Genomic DNA, 18195 nt, shown 5'->3' with positions numbered 1-18195 from the left:
GGGCCACGTCTGGGAGCCCAGCTCAGCCAGGAGGAGCGGTGACGTCCCGCTTCGCCATCTATGGGGCCGAGCTGGAGGCCCAAGGAGCCGCACAGAGCGGGTTGGCTGGTTCTCAGACCTCCCAGAACCGGGAGCCGTGCGGGCCGCCGAGACTAGCCCGCCCCACCGAGGGCTGCCACCCCGCCACGGCCTCACCTCTCAGACCGGAGCCCCGTGGCTCACCCCGGCCCCGGGCCGCGGCCATGAGGGGAAGGCGGGGAGGAGGGTCTGAGGAAGCGGCAGGCGTGGTCCGGTCCCGGGTGGTCGCCCTCAAACCGCGGGGCAGCACCGAAGTCTTGCCGTGAAGCCGCGGCACCGGCTGAGGAAATCCGCACAAACCAGAAGCGTCGGCCAGCCGCTCCCAGCGGGGGCCCCGCGGCGACACTGGTCCGCCCGCCGGGCAGCACCGGGTGACCTGGTTCCCTCGTGTCCGCAGGTGACCTGAGCGTCTCGGCAGACCGCCTGAGTGAGAAGCGGTCCCCCAATGACTTCGCTCTGTGGAAAGCCTCCAAGCCCGGCGAGCCGTCCTGGCCGTGCCCGTGGGGAAAGGTGGGCCCCTGGGAAGGGGTGGGGCTGCGGTGACGGCGGGACCCGGTTGCTGGCGGGGACCCAGATGCCACAGAGCCTCGTGGGCCTCGGGGCACGAGACGTCCCTTTTGGGACTCCTTCCCGGAGGATTGGACGACCTCCGTGGCCCCTCTGTCCTGGGGGCCTTTGACTCTGAGTGTTACCCGCTCCTGGAGATGAGTCTACTGTCTGATGTCCCCTGTGACAACAGTGCCCCTGGCCCAAGGCTGCGGGAGGGGGTGTAGACATCTGCTTCTGGTCGAGTGCTAGGCGGCTCTGGGGGTTACATGAGCCTTACTTGGCCTCCACAACCTGCCGTGGGCTCCCCTGAGTTTTTCACGTGTGGAACATAACCCCTGTTCCAGTAAGGCCCAGAGATTTGGAGGCTCATGAACGCTGGGGTAACTGAAGGCCCGGACGCAGAGGGTTGGCCATCGGTCACCGGGTCATCTTGGTCCCTAGGGGCGTCCGGGATGGCACATCGAGTGCTCGGCCATGGCAAGCGCTCTCCTGGGAGCCTCGATGGACATTCACGGAGGGGGCTTCGACCTCCGGTTCCCCCACCATGACAACGAGCTGGCCCAGTCAGAGGTGGGCAGGGGCCGGGGTTGCTGTTCCGGTTGGGGGGGCCTCGAGTTCTCCCTGCGGGGGAGGAAGAAGCCGAGGGCACTGCCAACGGGGTGCTGCGTGGAGCCTGATTTCCACATCAGGGTCTTGCCGGTGGAACTTGAACCCTGGTTGTTGGGTCCGATTTCCCACCTGAACAGCCTGACCTTGGACAACAGACAGGCCTGGGGTGGTCGCAGTGGTTACCTCTTGCATCGTTGGTCCAGGGCCGTCCCTTGGGCCCCGTTCCCCAGCTGGAAAAGGCAGCCCCCCCTGTTCTGCATCGTGGGGGGCACAGAGTGCTCACGGAGCGTGCCCCTGCCCCTGCCAGCAGCTGCCTCGTGTGCCCGACCTTGCCCCCTCCGCACCCCCCCCCCCCCCCCCCCCCCCGAGCAGGCCTACTTCGACAACGACTGCTGGGTCCGCTATTTCCTCCACACGGGCCACCTGACCATCGCGGGCTGCAAGATGTCCAAATCGCTCAAGAACTTCATCACCATCAAAGACGCCTTGCAGAAGCACTCAGGTAAGAACTTGGCCTCTCCCAAAGACCCGAGCGCCCCTCTTGTTGGATGCGCGACGGCGGTGGCTGCTCGGGAGGGTGGGGGGACCACTGTGCCGTCTCCTCCCCCAGCACGGCAGCTGCGGCTGGCCTTCCTCATGCACTCGTGGAAGGACACGCTGGACTACTCGAGCAACACCATGGAGTCCGCACTTCAGTACGAGAAGTTCATGAACGTAAGTGCCCGCCTCCCCCGGGGCGGGGACGCCTCGGCTCAGCCGCGGCGGGACCGCGACCGTCCCCCTCGCCCCCGGTGGAGGACCGGAGACTGGCGAGAGCAGCCTCGCCCGGGGCCGCCCAGCCCCGTGCCCCCTTCCCGAAAGCCCTGGCGCCCGCTGGCGTCAGGAGCGCTCGTGCGTCTCGTTTCGCTCGGACCCGTGGCGTTGGCCGGACCAGCGTCTCAAGCTAACGCCGGGACGCGTTTCCGTCTCGAAGGAAAACCTTTCCCCGTCTCGGCCGGCCCTGGGGTGCTGCCGGCGTGCCGTGGCTCCCCAGATCTTACCTGAAGGAGATGTGCTCCCCTCCAACAGCCTCTCCTCGGCGCTTCCCCGGAGGGCAGAGGTTTCTAAATGCCATTAAACGGAACTTTCTGACTTTAGGAGTTTTTCTTAAACGTGAAAGACATCCTCCGAGCCCCTGTTGACATAACCGGTCGGTTTGAAAAGTGGGAAGACGAAGAGTCTGAGCTGAACAAGAGGTAGGAGGGAGACGTGCCTCTGGGGTCCGGCAGCCGTTGCGCCCGGGGCGCGCTGGCCCGCGGGGGGTTCTTGGCAGTGTGTCCGTCGGCTGACGTTCCTGCCTCCTCTTACTCAGCTTTTACGACAAGAAGACGGCGGTGCACGAGGCCCTCTGTGATAACGTCGACACGCGCACGGTCCTAGAAGAGATGCGGGCTCTGGTCGGCCAGTGCAACCTCTACATGGCGGCCCGGAAGGCCGCGAGGAGGAGGCCCAACCGGGCTCTGCTGGGAAGCATCGCTCGGTACCTCACCCACATACTCAAGGTAGGCGGCTCCCTGGAGGCACAGGCCGCCGTGTGCTCGCCGGGCTGTGTGCACGCAGGCGGTCAGGCCCCGGGCGGCACGGCGAATCGTGCCGTTCGGAAGCGAGACCCGTCCCGTCCTTCGCTCCCGCTGCGCTCCTGCGCCTCAGAAAGCACCTGCGTGCAGCTGCCCTCCGTGCTCACGCGTTCTGGGGTCGGCCTCCTTGCCCTTCCGGCCCCCTCTTGCCCAGTGGCCTCACCGAGAGTGGGCCGGAGAGGGCAGGGGAGGGGGGCACCCTCGGGCCTGGCGTCTCTCTCCACCCGGCGAGGCCGTCTGCCCCGCCTCCCCCTACCCATCTGCAGCAGCGTGTTTCCTGGACCCGACCTCCGCGGGCCGCCTCTCGGGACCTCTTTACACGCTCCCGCACGTCCGTTTCTCTTCCAGGTCTTTGGGGCCATAGAAGAGGAAAGCTCCCTGGGATTCCCGGTCAGAGGACCTGGGAGCAGCCTAAATGTGAGTATAAGTGCACCTGGTACAGAGAAGCCCCCTCCCTTGGGTCGCCCCGCCCCCGGGAAGCGTGCCCATGCAGAGGAGCACGCTCTCACCCTCCACACCTGCTCCGTGCCTTCCTTGTTCCCCCTCCTTGGCCGAGCCTGTGGACATTTGGAGACCCACGTTAGGTCCCACCTGCACTGGACCTTCCGGACTGAGCCCCGGGTCACGCCTGGGCCTGGCTGGGAGAATTGAGCAGTCAGCTACCCCAGTGCGTGTGCAGGGGCAGCCAGGGCCTTGCTCCCGGCCGTTTGTCAGGGAACCGCGCTGCCGTGCTGTCTGTGTGAGGTGGTCCCGGGAGAGCAGGCTAGCTGGGACGGTCTCTGAAGAAGCCACAGCCACACGGCCCAGGTTCACAGGCGCTCACGTCCTTGCTCGTGTGGATCAGATCCCACGCTGGTCCGCACGTCTTGATGGGGACAAGGTTCAGCAGAAGCAGCTGGTGTCACCCTTGTGGCCGGGAGCCGCTGTGTGGTGACCTGGTGACCGACTCTCCTGGAGTGTGTGCCTTGTCAGAACTGCTTCCACGCCCCACCCCTGCTCCAGAATGATCCCTGTGGTTTGATTGGAATGCGAGTGTAGATATTTAAACATAACTTAAATGAAAACAGGAACCAAGTACAGGGCGGAAGGGCAAAACCTCTTTAAGATGGTTTCGTGATAGCGGCTGGTGTGAAAACTCTGTCCTTCAGGGGAGCTTGGAGGTGTTTCCCCGAGAACTGACTTAAGAAGGCCCGTCTGAGCCTCAAACCTTCATCGTTTTTGGCGCTTTTCAGAAAAGGAAACCTACAAGCTGCTTTGTTCTCTTGTGTCAGCGATACCAGATTTTTATTTCCCAGGGGAAAAAGAAAAATTTCCTACATTAGAGACCATCCGCTTTCGAACTTAAAAATACTTCTTTTTTTACAGTTTTTAGTGTTTATTTTTTTTTTTGAGAGAGAGAGAGAGAGAGAGGGAGCGCACGAGCAGGGGAGGGGCAGGGGGAGAGGGAGACACGGAATCCGAAGCAGACTCCAGGCTCTGAGCTGTCAGCCCAGAGCCCGACGCGGGGCTCGAACCCACGAGCCGCGAGATCATGACCTGAGCGGAAGTCGGACACCTAACCAACTGAGCCACCCAGGCGCCCCTTAAAGATACTTCCAAATGCGGTGGTGGGGTGGGAGCCTTTCCAGGTGACCTCAGCGGGCCCTTTGGGATAAGCAGCCCCAGGGAACCAGCCAGGTGAGCTGCCAGAGGCCACAGGGCCGGGCCTTGAAGGGTGTGCACCTGCCCCAAACCTGAGTTGTTGAGGGAGCAGGGAGGACCGCTGGGGCCGGCCTCCTCCAGACGCACCCCCAGGCGTGCTGGCTGAGGCCCCTGCCCCTCTGCCCCGAGGCTCACCACAGCTGCCTCAGCCTGGTGGAGATCCAGACCTAAACCCCAGAAGCCCAGCCCCTCCCCTGCAGGACGGCCACGCCCCAGCCCGGGTGCGGGAATGGGCCCGGGGAGGCCTAGCCCGATTCTGCGTTTACTTACTGGTCATTGCTTGGGTTACCCAGCCGCCGGATGACTTAATGAGGAGGCAGGGAGAGACCTTGCTTAAAAGCCTGCTAGAAAAATAGGAAAGCTGTAACAGAAAGAGGTTTTTTTTTTGTTTTTTTTTTTTTAATTTTTTTTTCAACGTTTTTTATTTATTTTTGGGACAGAGAGAGACAGAGCATGAACGGGGGAGGGGCAGAGAGAGAGGGAGACACAGAATCGGAAACAGGCTCCAGGCTCCGAGCCATCAGCCCAGAGCCTGACGCGGGGCTCGAACTCACAGACCGCGAGATCGTGACCTGGCTGAAGTCGGACGCCCAACCGACTGCGCCACCCAGGCGCCCCCAGAAAGAGTTTTTATAAAATCACTGTTTCTTTGCTTCGGGTTCTGCCGTCGTCGGCTTCCCTTCCTTGGCGGGCTTTGTGTTCCGTGGCCGCCTCCGTGGTGCTGCGGGGAGTGCGCCGTGGAGCGGGTGCGAGCGCGCGTGGATGGTGGACGGTTCTCAGAGGCGCTGGTTGGCCTCACACGGGAGCGCGTGTGGCCGCAGGTCCCAGCCCGGGGGGACGGCGGCGGCCTGTCCGCAGGCAGCCCATCTTGCAGACTCACCTGGGTCGAACCGTTTCGCTGTGAACACGGGTGCTTCTTAACGAGCGTGTGTCTGGCCTGGGACGGAGCTGCTCCCTCGAGTGGTTGAGCGGTGCGGCTTGTGGAGCCCGTCCGGCCGGGCTGGAGGGGAGGCTCTCTGCCGGGCCCCGGCTCCCACCGTCCACACGGGGCCCCGGTCGTGGTAGCGGAGCCACAGGCAGCGTGCAGGCGGCCCAGCTCCGCAGCGCGTGCTGAAGCCCGTCCTCAAGTACGGGCCGAGCTGGTCTCTGAGCGAAATCGTTCTCTCCACAGCTCGAGTCCACGGTCATGCCCTACCTGCAGGTGTTGTCGGACTTCCGAGAAGGCGTGCGGAAGATCGCCAGAGAGCAGAAAGGTGAGGTTCCTCCTGGCCCGGCGGGGGCGAGCTCGGGGGTTAGCACGGCGCCCCCACTCGTGACAGCCACGTCGTCTCTAGCTCCCAAGTGTCCCCGCGGGGCAGGACAGCCGGGTGAGGGCGGAGCCTCCCGGGAGCTGCCAGGCCGGGACGCCTCTCCGCCCTTGCCGAATCGGCGGCCAGGGGCTGGCATGGTGAGCGGGGGCCCGGGGCTGCCAGGCTGAGCTCACACTCACCTGCCTGGCTCAAGGCTCGGCATTTCACGGAGTGGAAAGGAAAGCGGGAAGGTTTGAGCCTTGCCAGGGTCATGCTGGACTCGCTCACCGGAGATGCCACCTGTCACCTCTTGTGCTGTGCTCCCTCCCCAGGCCTTTCTGTGCTGGGAAGTCCCACCCGGAGCTCATCTGGCCGCCACCCCCGCAGAGCGGGTCCTGGCAGGGTGTCCTGCGGGTGGAGCGGGCAGAGGGCCCAGCGGCGTGGCCTGGCCGGGGAGCCTCTGGAGGAAGCAGCACCGTGAAGAGGAATGAGCAGGCCTGGGCCTGTGCCGGGGAGGGCAGAGCAAGAGGGCGGGAGGGCCCCCCCCCCAGCCGAGGCCACGGGCCCCTCGGGGAGGAGCCGGGATCTGACGGTGCTTTTGTGGGGAGCAGAGGGCTTTAGGCCGGGGCCGTGGCGTTTGGACCAGTTGAATAAGCAGGGTCCTCTGTCTCTAACACCTGGCCCTCACGCCGTTTTAAAGCAGCTGAAAAACGGGTGGACGTTCAGGTCCTGTGCTGACTTGTCCAACAGCATTGACAGTGCTGGTGTCTTGGGTTTGGGGGTGACTGTTCTTGTCGGGGGGCCGCGCAGCCTGGGCATTTCTTCCCCCCCTCCCCCCGGCTGTACGGCATCCTTCCTGGCAGGTTCTGGGGAACCAGGGCCATGGGAGGCTGAGCACAGCAGCCCTGACCAGCCACGTCCCTGCTCAGGCCCCGAGAGCGGTGCCCGTCGACCGGCTTGGGGGACGGTTCGGTCTTGCTTTTCCTCGGCCGCTTCTCTGCTCTGTTACGTTTGTTGCTCTGGTAGATGGACAAGGCCAAGTGGCCAGTCGGGACGGGGGTCGTTGTGTGTATGCCGTATTGCTTTCCCCACCTGCTGCGCTGTGCGACCCTGAGGCTCAGGTGGCTAGAGAGGTCATCCTACCCGAGGCGATGACCTGGGACGTGCAGACCTGGGGCCCTGCGGATAGGGAACCGTCCGTGAGCCAGAGACCCGGGGCCTGTGGACCTCGGTCCGCAGATGGGGAAAGCCTTCCGGGCCGAAGGCGGCATCACCCTTGTCCCTACCCCAACTCCCTCCCGACCCGACAGCAGCGGCAAGTGCTGAGTTTTGGTTTGTCGAGCACCTTGGGCTGGCCGTGGAGACAGAGCGAGAGGCTCAGGGCGGGTCCTGGTCCATTCACTCGGCCAAGTCTCCCAGGTCCAGGCGCTCGCCTGACACAGGAGTAGGAGACAGTTTCCCCAGTAAAGGGCCAGAGCTCAGCCCTGGCCAGGAGGGATGGGGTGTGGGGGTGTCTGACCAGGAGAGGCTTGGGAAATTGGGAAGTCACAGGAGCAGGGATGTGCCTGTGGTCAGAGCTCGGCGGGGGGCCCGGGGTGGGGGTGGGGGAGACAAGAGCCGTTTCCCCTTTGTGTTTTCATTTTTGGTAAAAGGTGCAGAACGTAAAATTTATTGTCTTAACCACGTGCAGGTGCTCCGCTCAGGGGCATTAGGCACATTCTTGCTGTTAAGCGCCCGTCCCCACCTTCCTCTCCAGAACCTTCCATGCTCCCAAACTGAGCCTCTGTCCCATTAAGCGCTAACCTCCGTCCTCTGTGCCGGCCGTGGTGCCCACCGTTGCACCTTCGCTCTCTATGAACTTGGTCCCTCTGGGGACCTCATACACGTAGAATCCTCAGCACTTGTGCCTCGGTGACAGCACATATCACTCGGTGTCATTGACGTCTTCCAGGTCCATCTGTGTCCCAACAGATGCCATGACGTCAGAGTCTCCCTCCTTTTTGAGGCTGGGTAATACCCCCTGTGTGCTTGTCACATCCTGTTCATTCGCTCGTCCTTCGGGGGATTCCCACGGCCCTTTGTGTCCCCTCCCGAGCCCTGCCTGTTCCGTGCCCGCTGTTTTCCTCCTGCCTTCAGCCCCGGCGGACACCCCCTTCCTGTGGGCCCGGGCTCCGTGGACTCTGAGCCCCATGCCAGGAGGGGCCCGCGAGGGAGGTGCTGGTAGGGGTCTTGGCTCTGGGTTCGCACCGGGGGCGGTGGGGCTATCTCTTTGGGTTCATACAAAACGCTTCTGAGCTGTTGCTCATTCACGGAGGACCGCGACGGAAACCCTCTTTTTCCAGAATCTGCTGCTGTCGGAGCCCCTTAGAGTGGACAGGGCCGCGAGGTCCTTGTGGCTGGCACACTTGGCTGGGGTGCCCCGGGCTGTACCCAGGGAGGCCCGTCTTTTCTGGGCCCTCGAGTGGCTGTGGGGCTGTCTCCTCCCTGGAAGAGCGGTGCCGGGGTCCGAGCCTATGTGGTCGCACCCTTGGGAGCGGCTCTTCTGCGTCTGCCCTGCCGCTCAGGGCTCAGGGCAGCCTCTGCTGTCCCAAGTCACGGCCCCGCCCTCCCTGCGCCCCTTCTCCACATGACAGCCCTGCCCAGTCCGGGTCCCGCCCCAGCCCCAGGCTCGGCAGCCAGGCTGCAGCTCGCCCCGGAGCCCCAGCTCCGCTCTGGGGACATTGCAGGCAGTGCGGCGGGGCCTCTCCCGGAGTCCCGGCCGTCGTGCTGTCTGCGCCCTGTCCTCCCGCCTGTCCCCAGCCACCCCGGAGGCAAGGCCCCTCTCTGCTTCTCTTATAAGGTCACGTTAGCTGTGGAGACCTGGTGCTTCCAGACGTTTAGTTTAAGAATGGTTTATCGAGGGGCGCCTGGGTGACCCAGTCTGTTGGGCGTCCGACTCTTGATTTCGGCTCAGGCCATGACCTTAGGGTCGTGGGATCGAGGCCCCGTTGGGCCCTGTGCTGAGTGTGGAGCCTGCTTGGGATCCTCTGTCACCATCTCTGTCTGTGCCCCTCTCCTCGACTTGCACACTCTCTAAAATTACAAAAAAAACCATTTTTTTCTTTAAAGAACGCTTTATCGAACTCCTCAAAAGTATCCAACCAGACTTTTCCTGTTTTTTAAGAATAAAAACAACTTAGGCAAACTTCACACGAGTAAACCCAGCTGCCGTTAAAGTGAACGAGTCCACTGGTGTTTCGCGCTTCCCGAGTCGTGCAGCCGTGCTCGGCCTCCTTCTGGTTCCCACCGGCCGCAGGAGCAGCCGTGATCCGTGAGCCCCCGGCCCCCACCAGCCTGCCTTCTGTCCCCGTGGCCTGGGGTGGCCTGGGCCCCGCACGCCCGTCGGCCACGGAGGCTTCTTTTGCCTCACGGAGGGTCCCCCGTGTTGCGGCGTGTGTGGGGCTGCGTTCCTCGTGCGGGCGGGACGGAACGCCCCCGAGTGCACGCGCCACGCCGTGTCTGTTCCGCTGCTGGCAGACTTCCGGGCTGTTCCCACCTCGTGGCTGCTCGGGACACGCGGGTACAAGCGTCTGGGTTGGGGACGGACCTAGGAGTGGAGTCGTGGCGGTCCCGTGGCTGCTGCACGTGTGACTTTGTAAGAACCACCAAGCTGTCCCGCAGCGGCTGCGCGGTTTCCTGTTCCCGCCAGCCGTGGCGGGGGGGGGGGGGGGGGGGGGGGGGAGGGGTCCCTTCCGGCCCTGCGCCCCCGTGCCTCTCATTGGGCCGTTCGTCTTACCTTGGCGACTTGTGGGACCCCGGGGCCTCGTCAGCACGTGACTCAGAAGAGGCGGAGGAGAAAGCCAGCCAGGCGGGGGTCCGAGCTGTGTGCACAGGGCAGGTCTCGCGTGGGGGTGATGGCCGCTGTCCTCAGCTCTGAGGAGCCCCCCCGGGCGGCTGGTGGCGGTGAGCGTGGGCCCTGGCTTTGCTCTCCTTCCAGGTCCGGTCAGCTTGGCTCAGCGCCCGGCCCGGGGTCCGCCGTCCTCACGGTGCCAGGGCAGGGCAAGGGCCAGGGCAGGGAGCGAGCGTAAAGGGTGGCGTTCCATCAGCCGTGCCGGGGAGGCTGAAAGGGCTTTTCTGCGGACGGCATCTGGAAGAGGGAATCTGCCCCGGGGGTGGCTGTGCTCGTGGGCAGGGGCCTCTGAAGTCCTCTGAGACCGCAGAACCGCCGCCCGTGCGTCACCTGTCCTTTTGGCAGTGCGCGAGCCCGTGGGCCAGGGTCAGGGCGGCAGAGAGGGACGAGGCGGAGTGCGAGTGCAGGGTGTGGGCACGCCGGGCCGGCACGGGGGCAGGGGCAGGGGTGGGGGGCGGCACGCGGTTTCCCGCACAGGTGCTCTCACGGGGGCGCGGCCAGGGCACGCAGAACCACTTGGGCCCCGGGGTGCCGGCGGGTGCCGGGGGAGGGCGGCGGACTCGGCAGACGCCGGCCGCGGTGCATCCGCGAGACGAGGCCGGGCCCCGGCACGCCTGTCCCGACACCGGAAGACCCTCGTTCTGTGGTCTGTGACCGTTAGACCTTTCCGAGACAGACGTGCCCGTAACAGCCCAGCTCCCGCGCTGATTTCCGCAGGTGCGGGCTGGGCCAGCCCGGGACTTGGTGGGCGTGGCGGCTGGGCCAGGCGGCCTTCTGGGAGCGTGAGCCGATCCGGTCTGGGACCTGGCTGTGAACAACAGAGTGTCCCGGCGCCACCAGACCCTGTGAGCTCTCAGGGATGGCAGCACGTGCCCGCTTCTCAGACGTGAACGTCGGCCCCGCCTGGCAGGCGGCTGGTCCCAGGTACCGGCCGACCTGCGGGGCTGTCACTGCGGCTGAATGTCCTTCACGGAGGTCAGGTCCTCACGGCGGAGCTCCTGAGCGAGGTGCTCTTCTCCCCCAAGGCAGACGGACTGCTTCTCCCTGCCGCCTCATCCCCGGCACTGAGCCTCCTGGAACAGGGCCTCTCTGGCCGCCGGGCTCGCCCTGCGACCACTGCCGCAGAGCCGTAAAGGCCGCCGTCCCCGGCCTGGAGGGAGCGAGCCTGTGGTCGTTGGCTCTGCCTCTGGGACTCACAGAGACTGACACGGAGGTTTGAGAACGTCTGAGCCCGCAGGGACCGTCCACCGAGGTCTGAAGGCCACGTCGGTGGCCACCTCACCCCTGCCCACTCCGTCTGCTGGGTCGGGGTGTGTGTGCTCTTTCTTCGGGGCGTCACTTCAAAGCCAGTGGGACGGCGGGCTCTGTACCTCCTCCTGGACTTCCCGGGCCCTCTGATCACTCTGGCCCAAGCCTGGGGGTGGGCTGAGGCCTGGCCGGGAGCGGCGTGCCCGCAGTGGAGCTGGTGCTCGAGGCAGGGTCACCCGCACCTGTGCCTGTCCCCCAGGCCTCTGGCCCTCCCGCACCCCTCGGCTGGGCCTCCCGCATCGCTGAGAATGCCGGCAGCTCTGGGGTCCGCCCCAACCTCCAGACCCGTTTCCGGCTCTTGGCTGGTGGGGGCTTGGAATCTTGCGGAGTCCCGAGGACGTGTGGAGGGCGGGGGAGCGTGTGGACGGGAGCACGTTTCACCACGAGAACGAGGGGGAAATGGGGGAGCTGGGGGAGCCTAGACTCGTCACCGCTGGGCCTGCCCTGGGCCTGACTGCGATGTGAAGAGTGCAAGGAGCCTTTGCAGGACGTGCGGGTGGCCTTGGGTCCCTGGGTCCTGGAGTGTGGAATATGGTGCCGGGCTGCAGGCGCTCAGCACTCCCGGATGCCTTCCCAGTTGGCCAGGTGCTTGGGGTGGTTTATTTTTTTTCTTGTGTTTTGTTTTGTTTGTTTTGTTTTGTTTTGTTTTGTTTTAATATTTAAGAGAGAGAGAGAGAGAGAGAGAGAGAGAGAGAGAATGAACAAGCAGGGGAGGGGCAGAGAGAGGGAGACACAGAATCAGAAGCAGGCTCCGGGGTCCGAGCTGTCAGCACAGATCCTGACGCGGGGCTCGAACCCACGAACCGTGAGATCCTGACCTGGGCCGAAGTCAGACGCTTAACTGACTGAGCCCCCCCCCAGGCGGCCCTGACCTTGCCCTGCTCAGAGTCCCTGGGACCAGCCTGTGTGTGTCTTCAGACAGCACCTGCCTCTGATCGGCGTCCTAGGGCAGGGCGCAGACCGTGGCCACTCTTGGCAGCGGCCCCGTTCGTGCCCAGGCCTGGGCTCCCTCCGCGGCGCTCAGCAAGGCGCCCGTCCGCCGCGTCCTGGGCGCGCCTCGTGTCTGGTCTGACTGAGCTGCTGTCTTTTCCATAGTCCCTGAGGTCCTGCAGCTCAGCGACGCCCTGCGGGACGACGTCCTGCCCGAGCTCGGGGTGCGGCTCGAAGATCACGAAGGTGGGTCCCCCTGGCTGCTTCTGGGGACCCGTCGTAAGGAGCTTCGGGGTGGTGGGTGGGCAGGAGGGAAGGAGGCTGGGGTGGGGGGCTGTTTTTTAAAAAGTTCTGGGACAGGGTCAGAGGACGCTGGGGTTTCACGTGAGGAGGGGTCCCGGAGTGGTGCCCCCGTGGCCCCTGGGGGCCGGCCTTGTAGATTTGTGGTTGTGGCCGTCCAGGACACCTCCTGTGTTTGACGGGCGTTTCGGCGGCTAGGCCACCGGCCACCCCTGCTTGTTGTCTGTCACTCGGGAGACAGCCTATGGGATCGTCCTCCGGTTTCACTGTGTGTCTTCCGACTTTGTGGGGGTTTGGGCTTGACTTTTGGCAGATTATTAGATTTTAAACACTGAGGGGGCCTGTCCTATCTTACGACCTCTGGGCTTTCCGTCACGAGCGGCAAGGCCTTCCCGCGTCAGTTAACGTTGAGGCCGTTGAAGCGAGCGGCGAGGGGGCGCGTGGGCGGCGTGGAGGCCGGGCCCCGTCTCACAGACTTGGCTTTTCAGGGCTGCCGACCGTGGTCAAGCTGGGGGACAGAGAGACCTTGCTGAAGGAGAGAGAGGAGAAGAGACGGGTGAGTGGTGCTGGAGCCGCTGCGGGCTTACGGGGACACGAGACCCGCGGCGTTCGTGTGCCCTGTGCTGTGCCAGCTCCTGTGCTAAGGCCCCGTGGCTGCGAGTGTCGGGGGAGACCTAATTGCGTGTGACCGCCGGGCGATCCAGTGACGGGAAGGTCTGCCTTCTAAGGAAGGACCCTCTTCTTAAAAAGCTCCTCCCGGGGTTTGAGGGAGAATAGGTCCCTTTCAGTAAAGCGCAGCTGACATGTTGGGCTGTACCTGGCCCTACGGAAGTGCTGTCCCCTTTGTCCCTGAGGTGGGACCCGCCAGTCACCCCTCCATCTGCCCAGGAAGCGGGGGGGCGCGGGTGCCGGGGGGGGGGGGGCGGGCGCGCGGTTCACGGGGCGAGGAGCCAGGGCAGGTCCTCGATAGCTGGCCTCCCCGATCCTCCCGTGTCCGCCCCGTCCCGTGGCCCAGCCTTGTGTTCCATCCCTGCGGGCTGGGCCGGGAAGCAGACACGTCAGCCTACCGCTCCGCTCCGCTGGCGCTCTGCCCGTGCAGGTGCTCGTGGGGCACAGAGGCAGACGGCGGCTCTGCTGAGGGCGGCAGGGGGGCGGCCCTGCCTGCTGCTGCTCGCGCTCGCCGCGGCCCCAGGTGCAGCTTCCCGTAGTGCCACTGCCCGCTGCACTGGCCCTCCCCTGACCTCGCCCCGTCCCACGGTTGTCTGCCCGGGACACCCCCCCCCCCCCCCGCCCCGCTTCTCTCTGGCCCCACGCTTGCCTTTACCCAGCCGCCCGCCTGAGAACCCCAGATTCCAAGACGGTATCATGACTCAACTCCCCACACCTGCCCTTCCCTCCTATCGGTGGTGGCACAGCCGGGGCCCTGCGCCTGTCCTCACGGGCACCACCCGACACCCGGGCCCGGGGACCCCCTCCCCGCCCCTGCTCCCAGGCCGCCCCCCCTCGGCCCTGCGCTGACGCAGGCTACGGGTGGGGGTGGGCTTCCGGCCTCCACCTGTCTCCTGCAGGCCCCTCCCCTGGCCCAGGCCCTGTGTCCTGGCACCTGCTGCCCTGTACCTCCCCGCCCCCCGCCCTCTCTGGGCCCTCGCGATGCTTCTCCGCTCACCCATCTGACAGAGCCCCCCAGCCGGGCTCGCTGCTCTGCTCCTGACTTCGTGCCAGCCGCACCCCGGACCTTGTCACGTGTGCTGGTTCGAGGCCCCGGGGCATCACCCCGCGGGGAATGAACGAGGGCTCCCCGCTCCCTCCGTGGGTTGGGCCAGGTCACAGTCCAGGCAGTGGGGGGTGGCGGGCACTTGCTTTATTCCGCCTCCCACCCCCAGAGGCCCTGGGGCAGACTTGGTTCATGGAGCCCCTGCTGCCCCCTAGGTTGAAGAAGAGAAGAGGAAGAAGAAAGAGGGGGCCGCCAGGAAAAAACAGGAACAAGAGGTACCACGTGCCGTCTGTGTGGGGCCCGGGCTCTCCTGGGAGGAAGTGCACACTTTGACCCCGAGCCCTGCTCTCTGTGCCTCCCTGGGCCCAGCCGGGCCCACCCTGGCCTGTGCCCGCGCCCACGCCCACCAGCGGCACCCTCCCGGGTTCCCGCTGCTGTGATCGTTCGGAACGAGCTTCTCGACGTTCCGTAGAAAAACCGTGAAGCTCGGTCAGTGTTGGGTTGTCCCTCCTTTGACTCGCTCCGCCCCGCCTTCCGTCGCTCTCTGAACCCGGGGCTGGGCGGGAGTGATGCGAGGTCACGCCTTTCCCCTCGTGGGCTCGGCTGCGGTGACGGAGGGTCTGTGTTGCAGGCGGCGAAACTGGCCAAGATGAAGATCTCACCCAGTGAGATGTTCTTGTCAGAGACTGACAAATACTCCAAGTTTGATGAAAACGTAAGGAGCCCGTTTTTGTCTTTTCAGAACCTCGTTGGGCTCCTAAATGGTGGGGATCTCCAGCCTCGGGCGAGCGGCTATTCTGTCTGGGGCTCAGTCCGGGGGAGGCGCTATCCGGGGTCAGTGCCTGTGGCCTCTCGAGTCTCCCCGCCGTGGCGGCGGCCGCACTGAGTCGTGGCCTGGCTAAACCGAGACAAGGTGTCGCTCCCGAGCTGGCCGGGATCGTGACTCAGGAGGCGAGGACGCTGCCCCCAGGGCTCCTCCTTCTGACGGGGCTCGGCTGCCTTGCCGCTAGACCCTTGGGTCTTCCTTACTGGTTCTTACGCTTGGGCCGGTCCCATCAGGACTGAGCCACGCTGCCTCCAGAGGGAACAGTGGCCCTCGCCCCCGGGCGGGAGGAGGGCGCCCCAGACCGGCCTCTCGGTGACTGGGGTTGGTGCGCCGTGGCGGGTACCCGCCCAGGCGCATCCTAGCGCGAGTCTGTGAGCCCGGGAGCGGGAGTCAGGTGCGTGCAGGTGACCCCCCGTGCCCTCCGTCCCCAGGGTCTGCCCACACATGACAGCGAGGGCAAAGAGCTGAGCAAAGGGCAAGCCAAGAAGCTGAAGAAGCTTTTGGAAGCTCAGGAGAGGCTCCACAAGGAGTACCTGCAAATGGTTCAAAACGGAAGCTTCAAATGAAACAGCAGGGGACTCAGTTTTCACACCAAGCCGTCGGTGGCCTGACGGCTTTCTCTCTGCGTCCTTAGTGACACTGCCCCACGCTCGATGATGTTTACAGTGGCCCTCGGGTCCCAAATTGAGAATTGTGTTCACCTGCCGTCGCCGGCTCTGAGACTCCGTAATAAACTTTTCCAGACAGCAGGGCTGCGCGTCCTCTGTGCCGCCGCCTGTCGCCCGCAGGCCCGGCCCTGGTGCGGAAGCGGCTGCGGGGTGCTTGCTCAGCAGGGCACGACTTGGCCGCGCAGCTCAGCCGGGAAATCTCTCCCCCTGCAGATCGCTATCGGCTGACCTCTGCGCGCCGGTGCATTTGGAGGTATTTAAGCGGGAGAAAGGCAGGCTCAGACTGGCGAGGCCGCTGACACCCACACAAAGGCCGCTCGGTCGGCCCCTCTCGTTCTGCTGAGCAAACACACCGCCACGGCTCCGACCGCTGTCCCGCGCTCCGGGGGCAGCGAAGGGCTGGCTCAGCAGGGCGGGCCCCGGCCGCTGCCCGGATCCCGAAGCTGGCCGCGGAGATAAGGGGGTGGGGCGGGGAGGGCAGCCGTTTGTCGCCAGGTCCCAGCCGGGGGGAGGGGGGCAGAGCATCCCCGGCAGAACCCTGTCGAGGACGGTGTGGGCGGAGCCGGCTCAGCTCGGCTGCACACCTGCCAAGGCTGGGCACCTGCTCGGACCCGAGGGTGGTCGGTGCCGGGTGGTCAGGTCGGGAGACGCCGTCTCACGCAGCACTGACGGCAGCACCAGGCACCGTGGCCCCCGTGGGGGAGTTCGGGGACGTCCGCGTGTAGGCCCCCTCAGCCCTTGCGCCTGGGGCCCCGCTGTGGGAAACCCGGAGAGACGCCCGCGTGCGTGCCGATGTGTGTGTGCCCCTCGCCGCAGCGTCCTTCAGGGGGCTGACCGTCCCCCGGGCACCCGGTGCTCCTCGGGGGCACCGCAGCCACGGGGAGCACGGTGCTTCCGTGAGTATGAGAGCCGCCCTGATATGGAGGCACCGGGCCCTCCCACCTTGTACACATCTTACACGCAAGCAAAATTGAACCAGAAAGAAAAGGCCCCAAGACAAAGTGAAACAAACTCGTTCCCGTTGTCTCCTGCCACCAAACTGCCCCAGAACCTGGTGGCTGAAAACAGCAGTCACCTCGTCACCATCTCTGGTGCTTCTGGGTTGGCCGGCCCACGGCAAGAGCAGGAACTGCCAAGCCAACCCTCTTCCCGGAGGCGAACAGCCCAAGGGCCTGGGATGGGGGCAGGGGGGCCGCTCACGATGAAAACGTCGCAAGGGCGGAGATGGGGCCTTCCGGAAACGGGTGTGAGATGGAACCCACATTCCCTCGGGGCTCTTGGGAAGCCTCTTGGATCCCCAAAGCCTGTGGTCCAGGGTGGGGTGGTGCCTTCAGGCACAAGCCCCCACATGCTGGGAGCCCTTTCGAGCTGAAGTGCTGAGACCGGGAGTTCACTGTCCCTGGGTGGCCGGTGGGACTGGGTGTCTTGGCCCAGGGACTGGAAGGGTGAGGGCAGATCCCTGAGGGGAGGTGGGCAGTCGCAGGCCGCCTCCCAGGCCCTCCAGCACCGGGCTGGGCCTCAGCCCCTCAGCCCCGACACCGACTGGAGGCTCCAGAAACTCAAGGGCCAGGAGCAGTTGCCCCGCTGGGAAGCAGAGGGAGACCGCCCTGCAGGGGCCGTTCCTGATAGATGGCCAGCTGGCCCGGGAAGGGCGGGTTTTCCAGGAGAGACGTACAGGGTCGAGTAGTATCCCCCCCGACCCCCGCTCCCGAATTCACGTCCACCCGGAACTCCGAAACGGAACTTATTTGGAAACATCAGATTTTGCAGGTGTAATGAGTTAGATTAAGATGAGGTGACGCCGGAGTCGGGTGGGCCCTGAGCGTAACATGGATGGTGTCTTTATAAGAGGAGGGGCCCAGACACAGAGAGAAGGCCACGTGACGACAGGAGTGACCCGGCCACGAGTCCAGGGCCACCCGGAGCCCCCAGCAGCTGGAAGTGGCAGGGAGGGTCCTCCCCTAGAGCCTCTGGAGGGAGCACGGCCCTGCCCACACCTGGATTTCAGACTTCTGTCCAGAACCGGGAGAGAAAACACGTCTGTGTTCAAGCCACGCAGTTCAGGGCACTTGGTGGTGGCAGGCCCCAGGAAACCACCAGACCATCCATTCTTGTACCTTGTTCTCTGTAACAGAGAAACACGTTTACTATGACAATGTTTCATCTAAGTAAATCCATTCATGGGTATAATGGGGGACAAAAGGTAGCCACAGGGCAGGCAGGTGAAGAATGTTGCCTAATTTCACAACAGACACACAGGACGTTTTGCGTGTTCCAAAGAGCCACTCCCCACGAGGTCAAGCGTATGGGACTCTTACTCCCATTTCTGCTGGGGAACCGGAGACCCAGTGCCCGAGATCTGAGAACAGGTCAGAGCCAGGCAGAGTGCTCGGGATGGCAGGGTTGCTTGGTGTCACTCTGAGCCTGGAGCCCTGCCTGCCGCTCTCCCTAGCAGGTGACAACAGAGTACATCCTGCCCCACGCATTACCCCCCGCCTCCAGATCTCTGCCGTGCAAATGTGTGCACCTGCCCAGGGCTCACCTCCCGTGGGGATCTCACATGCCATCTTTAGGGACAAGAGCCACCCTGAGCTATGCGTAGGTCCTGGAATGCACTGTGCAGACAGGGCCTTCCTTGCTGGCCCACTCTTACTGGCTCTCAGGTATGGGCTGGGGCACTGCTTCTTTCTGGAAGCCCGTTTGACACTTCCTCCTAAT

The 18195-nt window shown here is 64.6% G+C and overlaps 1 protein-coding gene across 5 annotated transcripts in view; it reads left to right on the top strand.

Annotated features, from left to right (window-relative positions):
- Nucleotides 1-15555, top strand: part of CARS1 (cysteinyl-tRNA synthetase 1) — a 45112-nt gene extending 29557 nt beyond the window's left edge. For 2 of the 5 annotated variants that reach the window (XM_049615409.1, XM_049615390.1), the window contains 13 exons: nucleotides 476-588; nucleotides 1069-1197; nucleotides 1609-1738; nucleotides 1847-1950; nucleotides 2374-2471; nucleotides 2588-2777; nucleotides 3201-3269; nucleotides 5725-5806; nucleotides 12135-12215; nucleotides 12758-12825; nucleotides 14199-14258; nucleotides 14615-14698; nucleotides 15241-15555. In XM_049615409.1, coding sequence (XP_049471366.1) covers nucleotides 476-588; nucleotides 1069-1197; nucleotides 1609-1738; nucleotides 1847-1950; nucleotides 2374-2471; nucleotides 2588-2777; nucleotides 3201-3269; nucleotides 5725-5806; nucleotides 12135-12215; nucleotides 12758-12825; nucleotides 14199-14258; nucleotides 14615-14698; nucleotides 15241-15375 — 1343 coding nt within the window. In that variant the 3' untranslated portion in view covers nucleotides 15376-15555. Of the gene's footprint in view, nucleotides 1-475; nucleotides 589-1068; nucleotides 1198-1608; nucleotides 1739-1846; nucleotides 1951-2373; nucleotides 2472-2587; nucleotides 2778-3200; nucleotides 3270-5724; nucleotides 5807-10448; nucleotides 11625-12134; nucleotides 12216-12757; nucleotides 12826-14198; nucleotides 14473-14614; nucleotides 14703-15240 lie in introns of those variants that run through there. The other 3 variants (XM_049615400.1, XR_007454348.1, XR_007454347.1) reach the window with 3 other exon arrangements.
- Nucleotides 15556-18195: the final 2640 nt, after the last annotated feature.

This window comes from Panthera uncia, chromosome D1 (assembly GCF_023721935.1).
Source record: "Panthera uncia isolate 11264 chromosome D1, Puncia_PCG_1.0, whole genome shotgun sequence".
NCBI classification, from domain to species: Eukaryota; Metazoa; Chordata; class Mammalia; order Carnivora; family Felidae; genus Panthera; species Panthera uncia.
The sequence above is the reverse complement of the archived record's forward strand: the minus strand, read 5'-3'. Positions and strand labels throughout refer to the sequence as shown.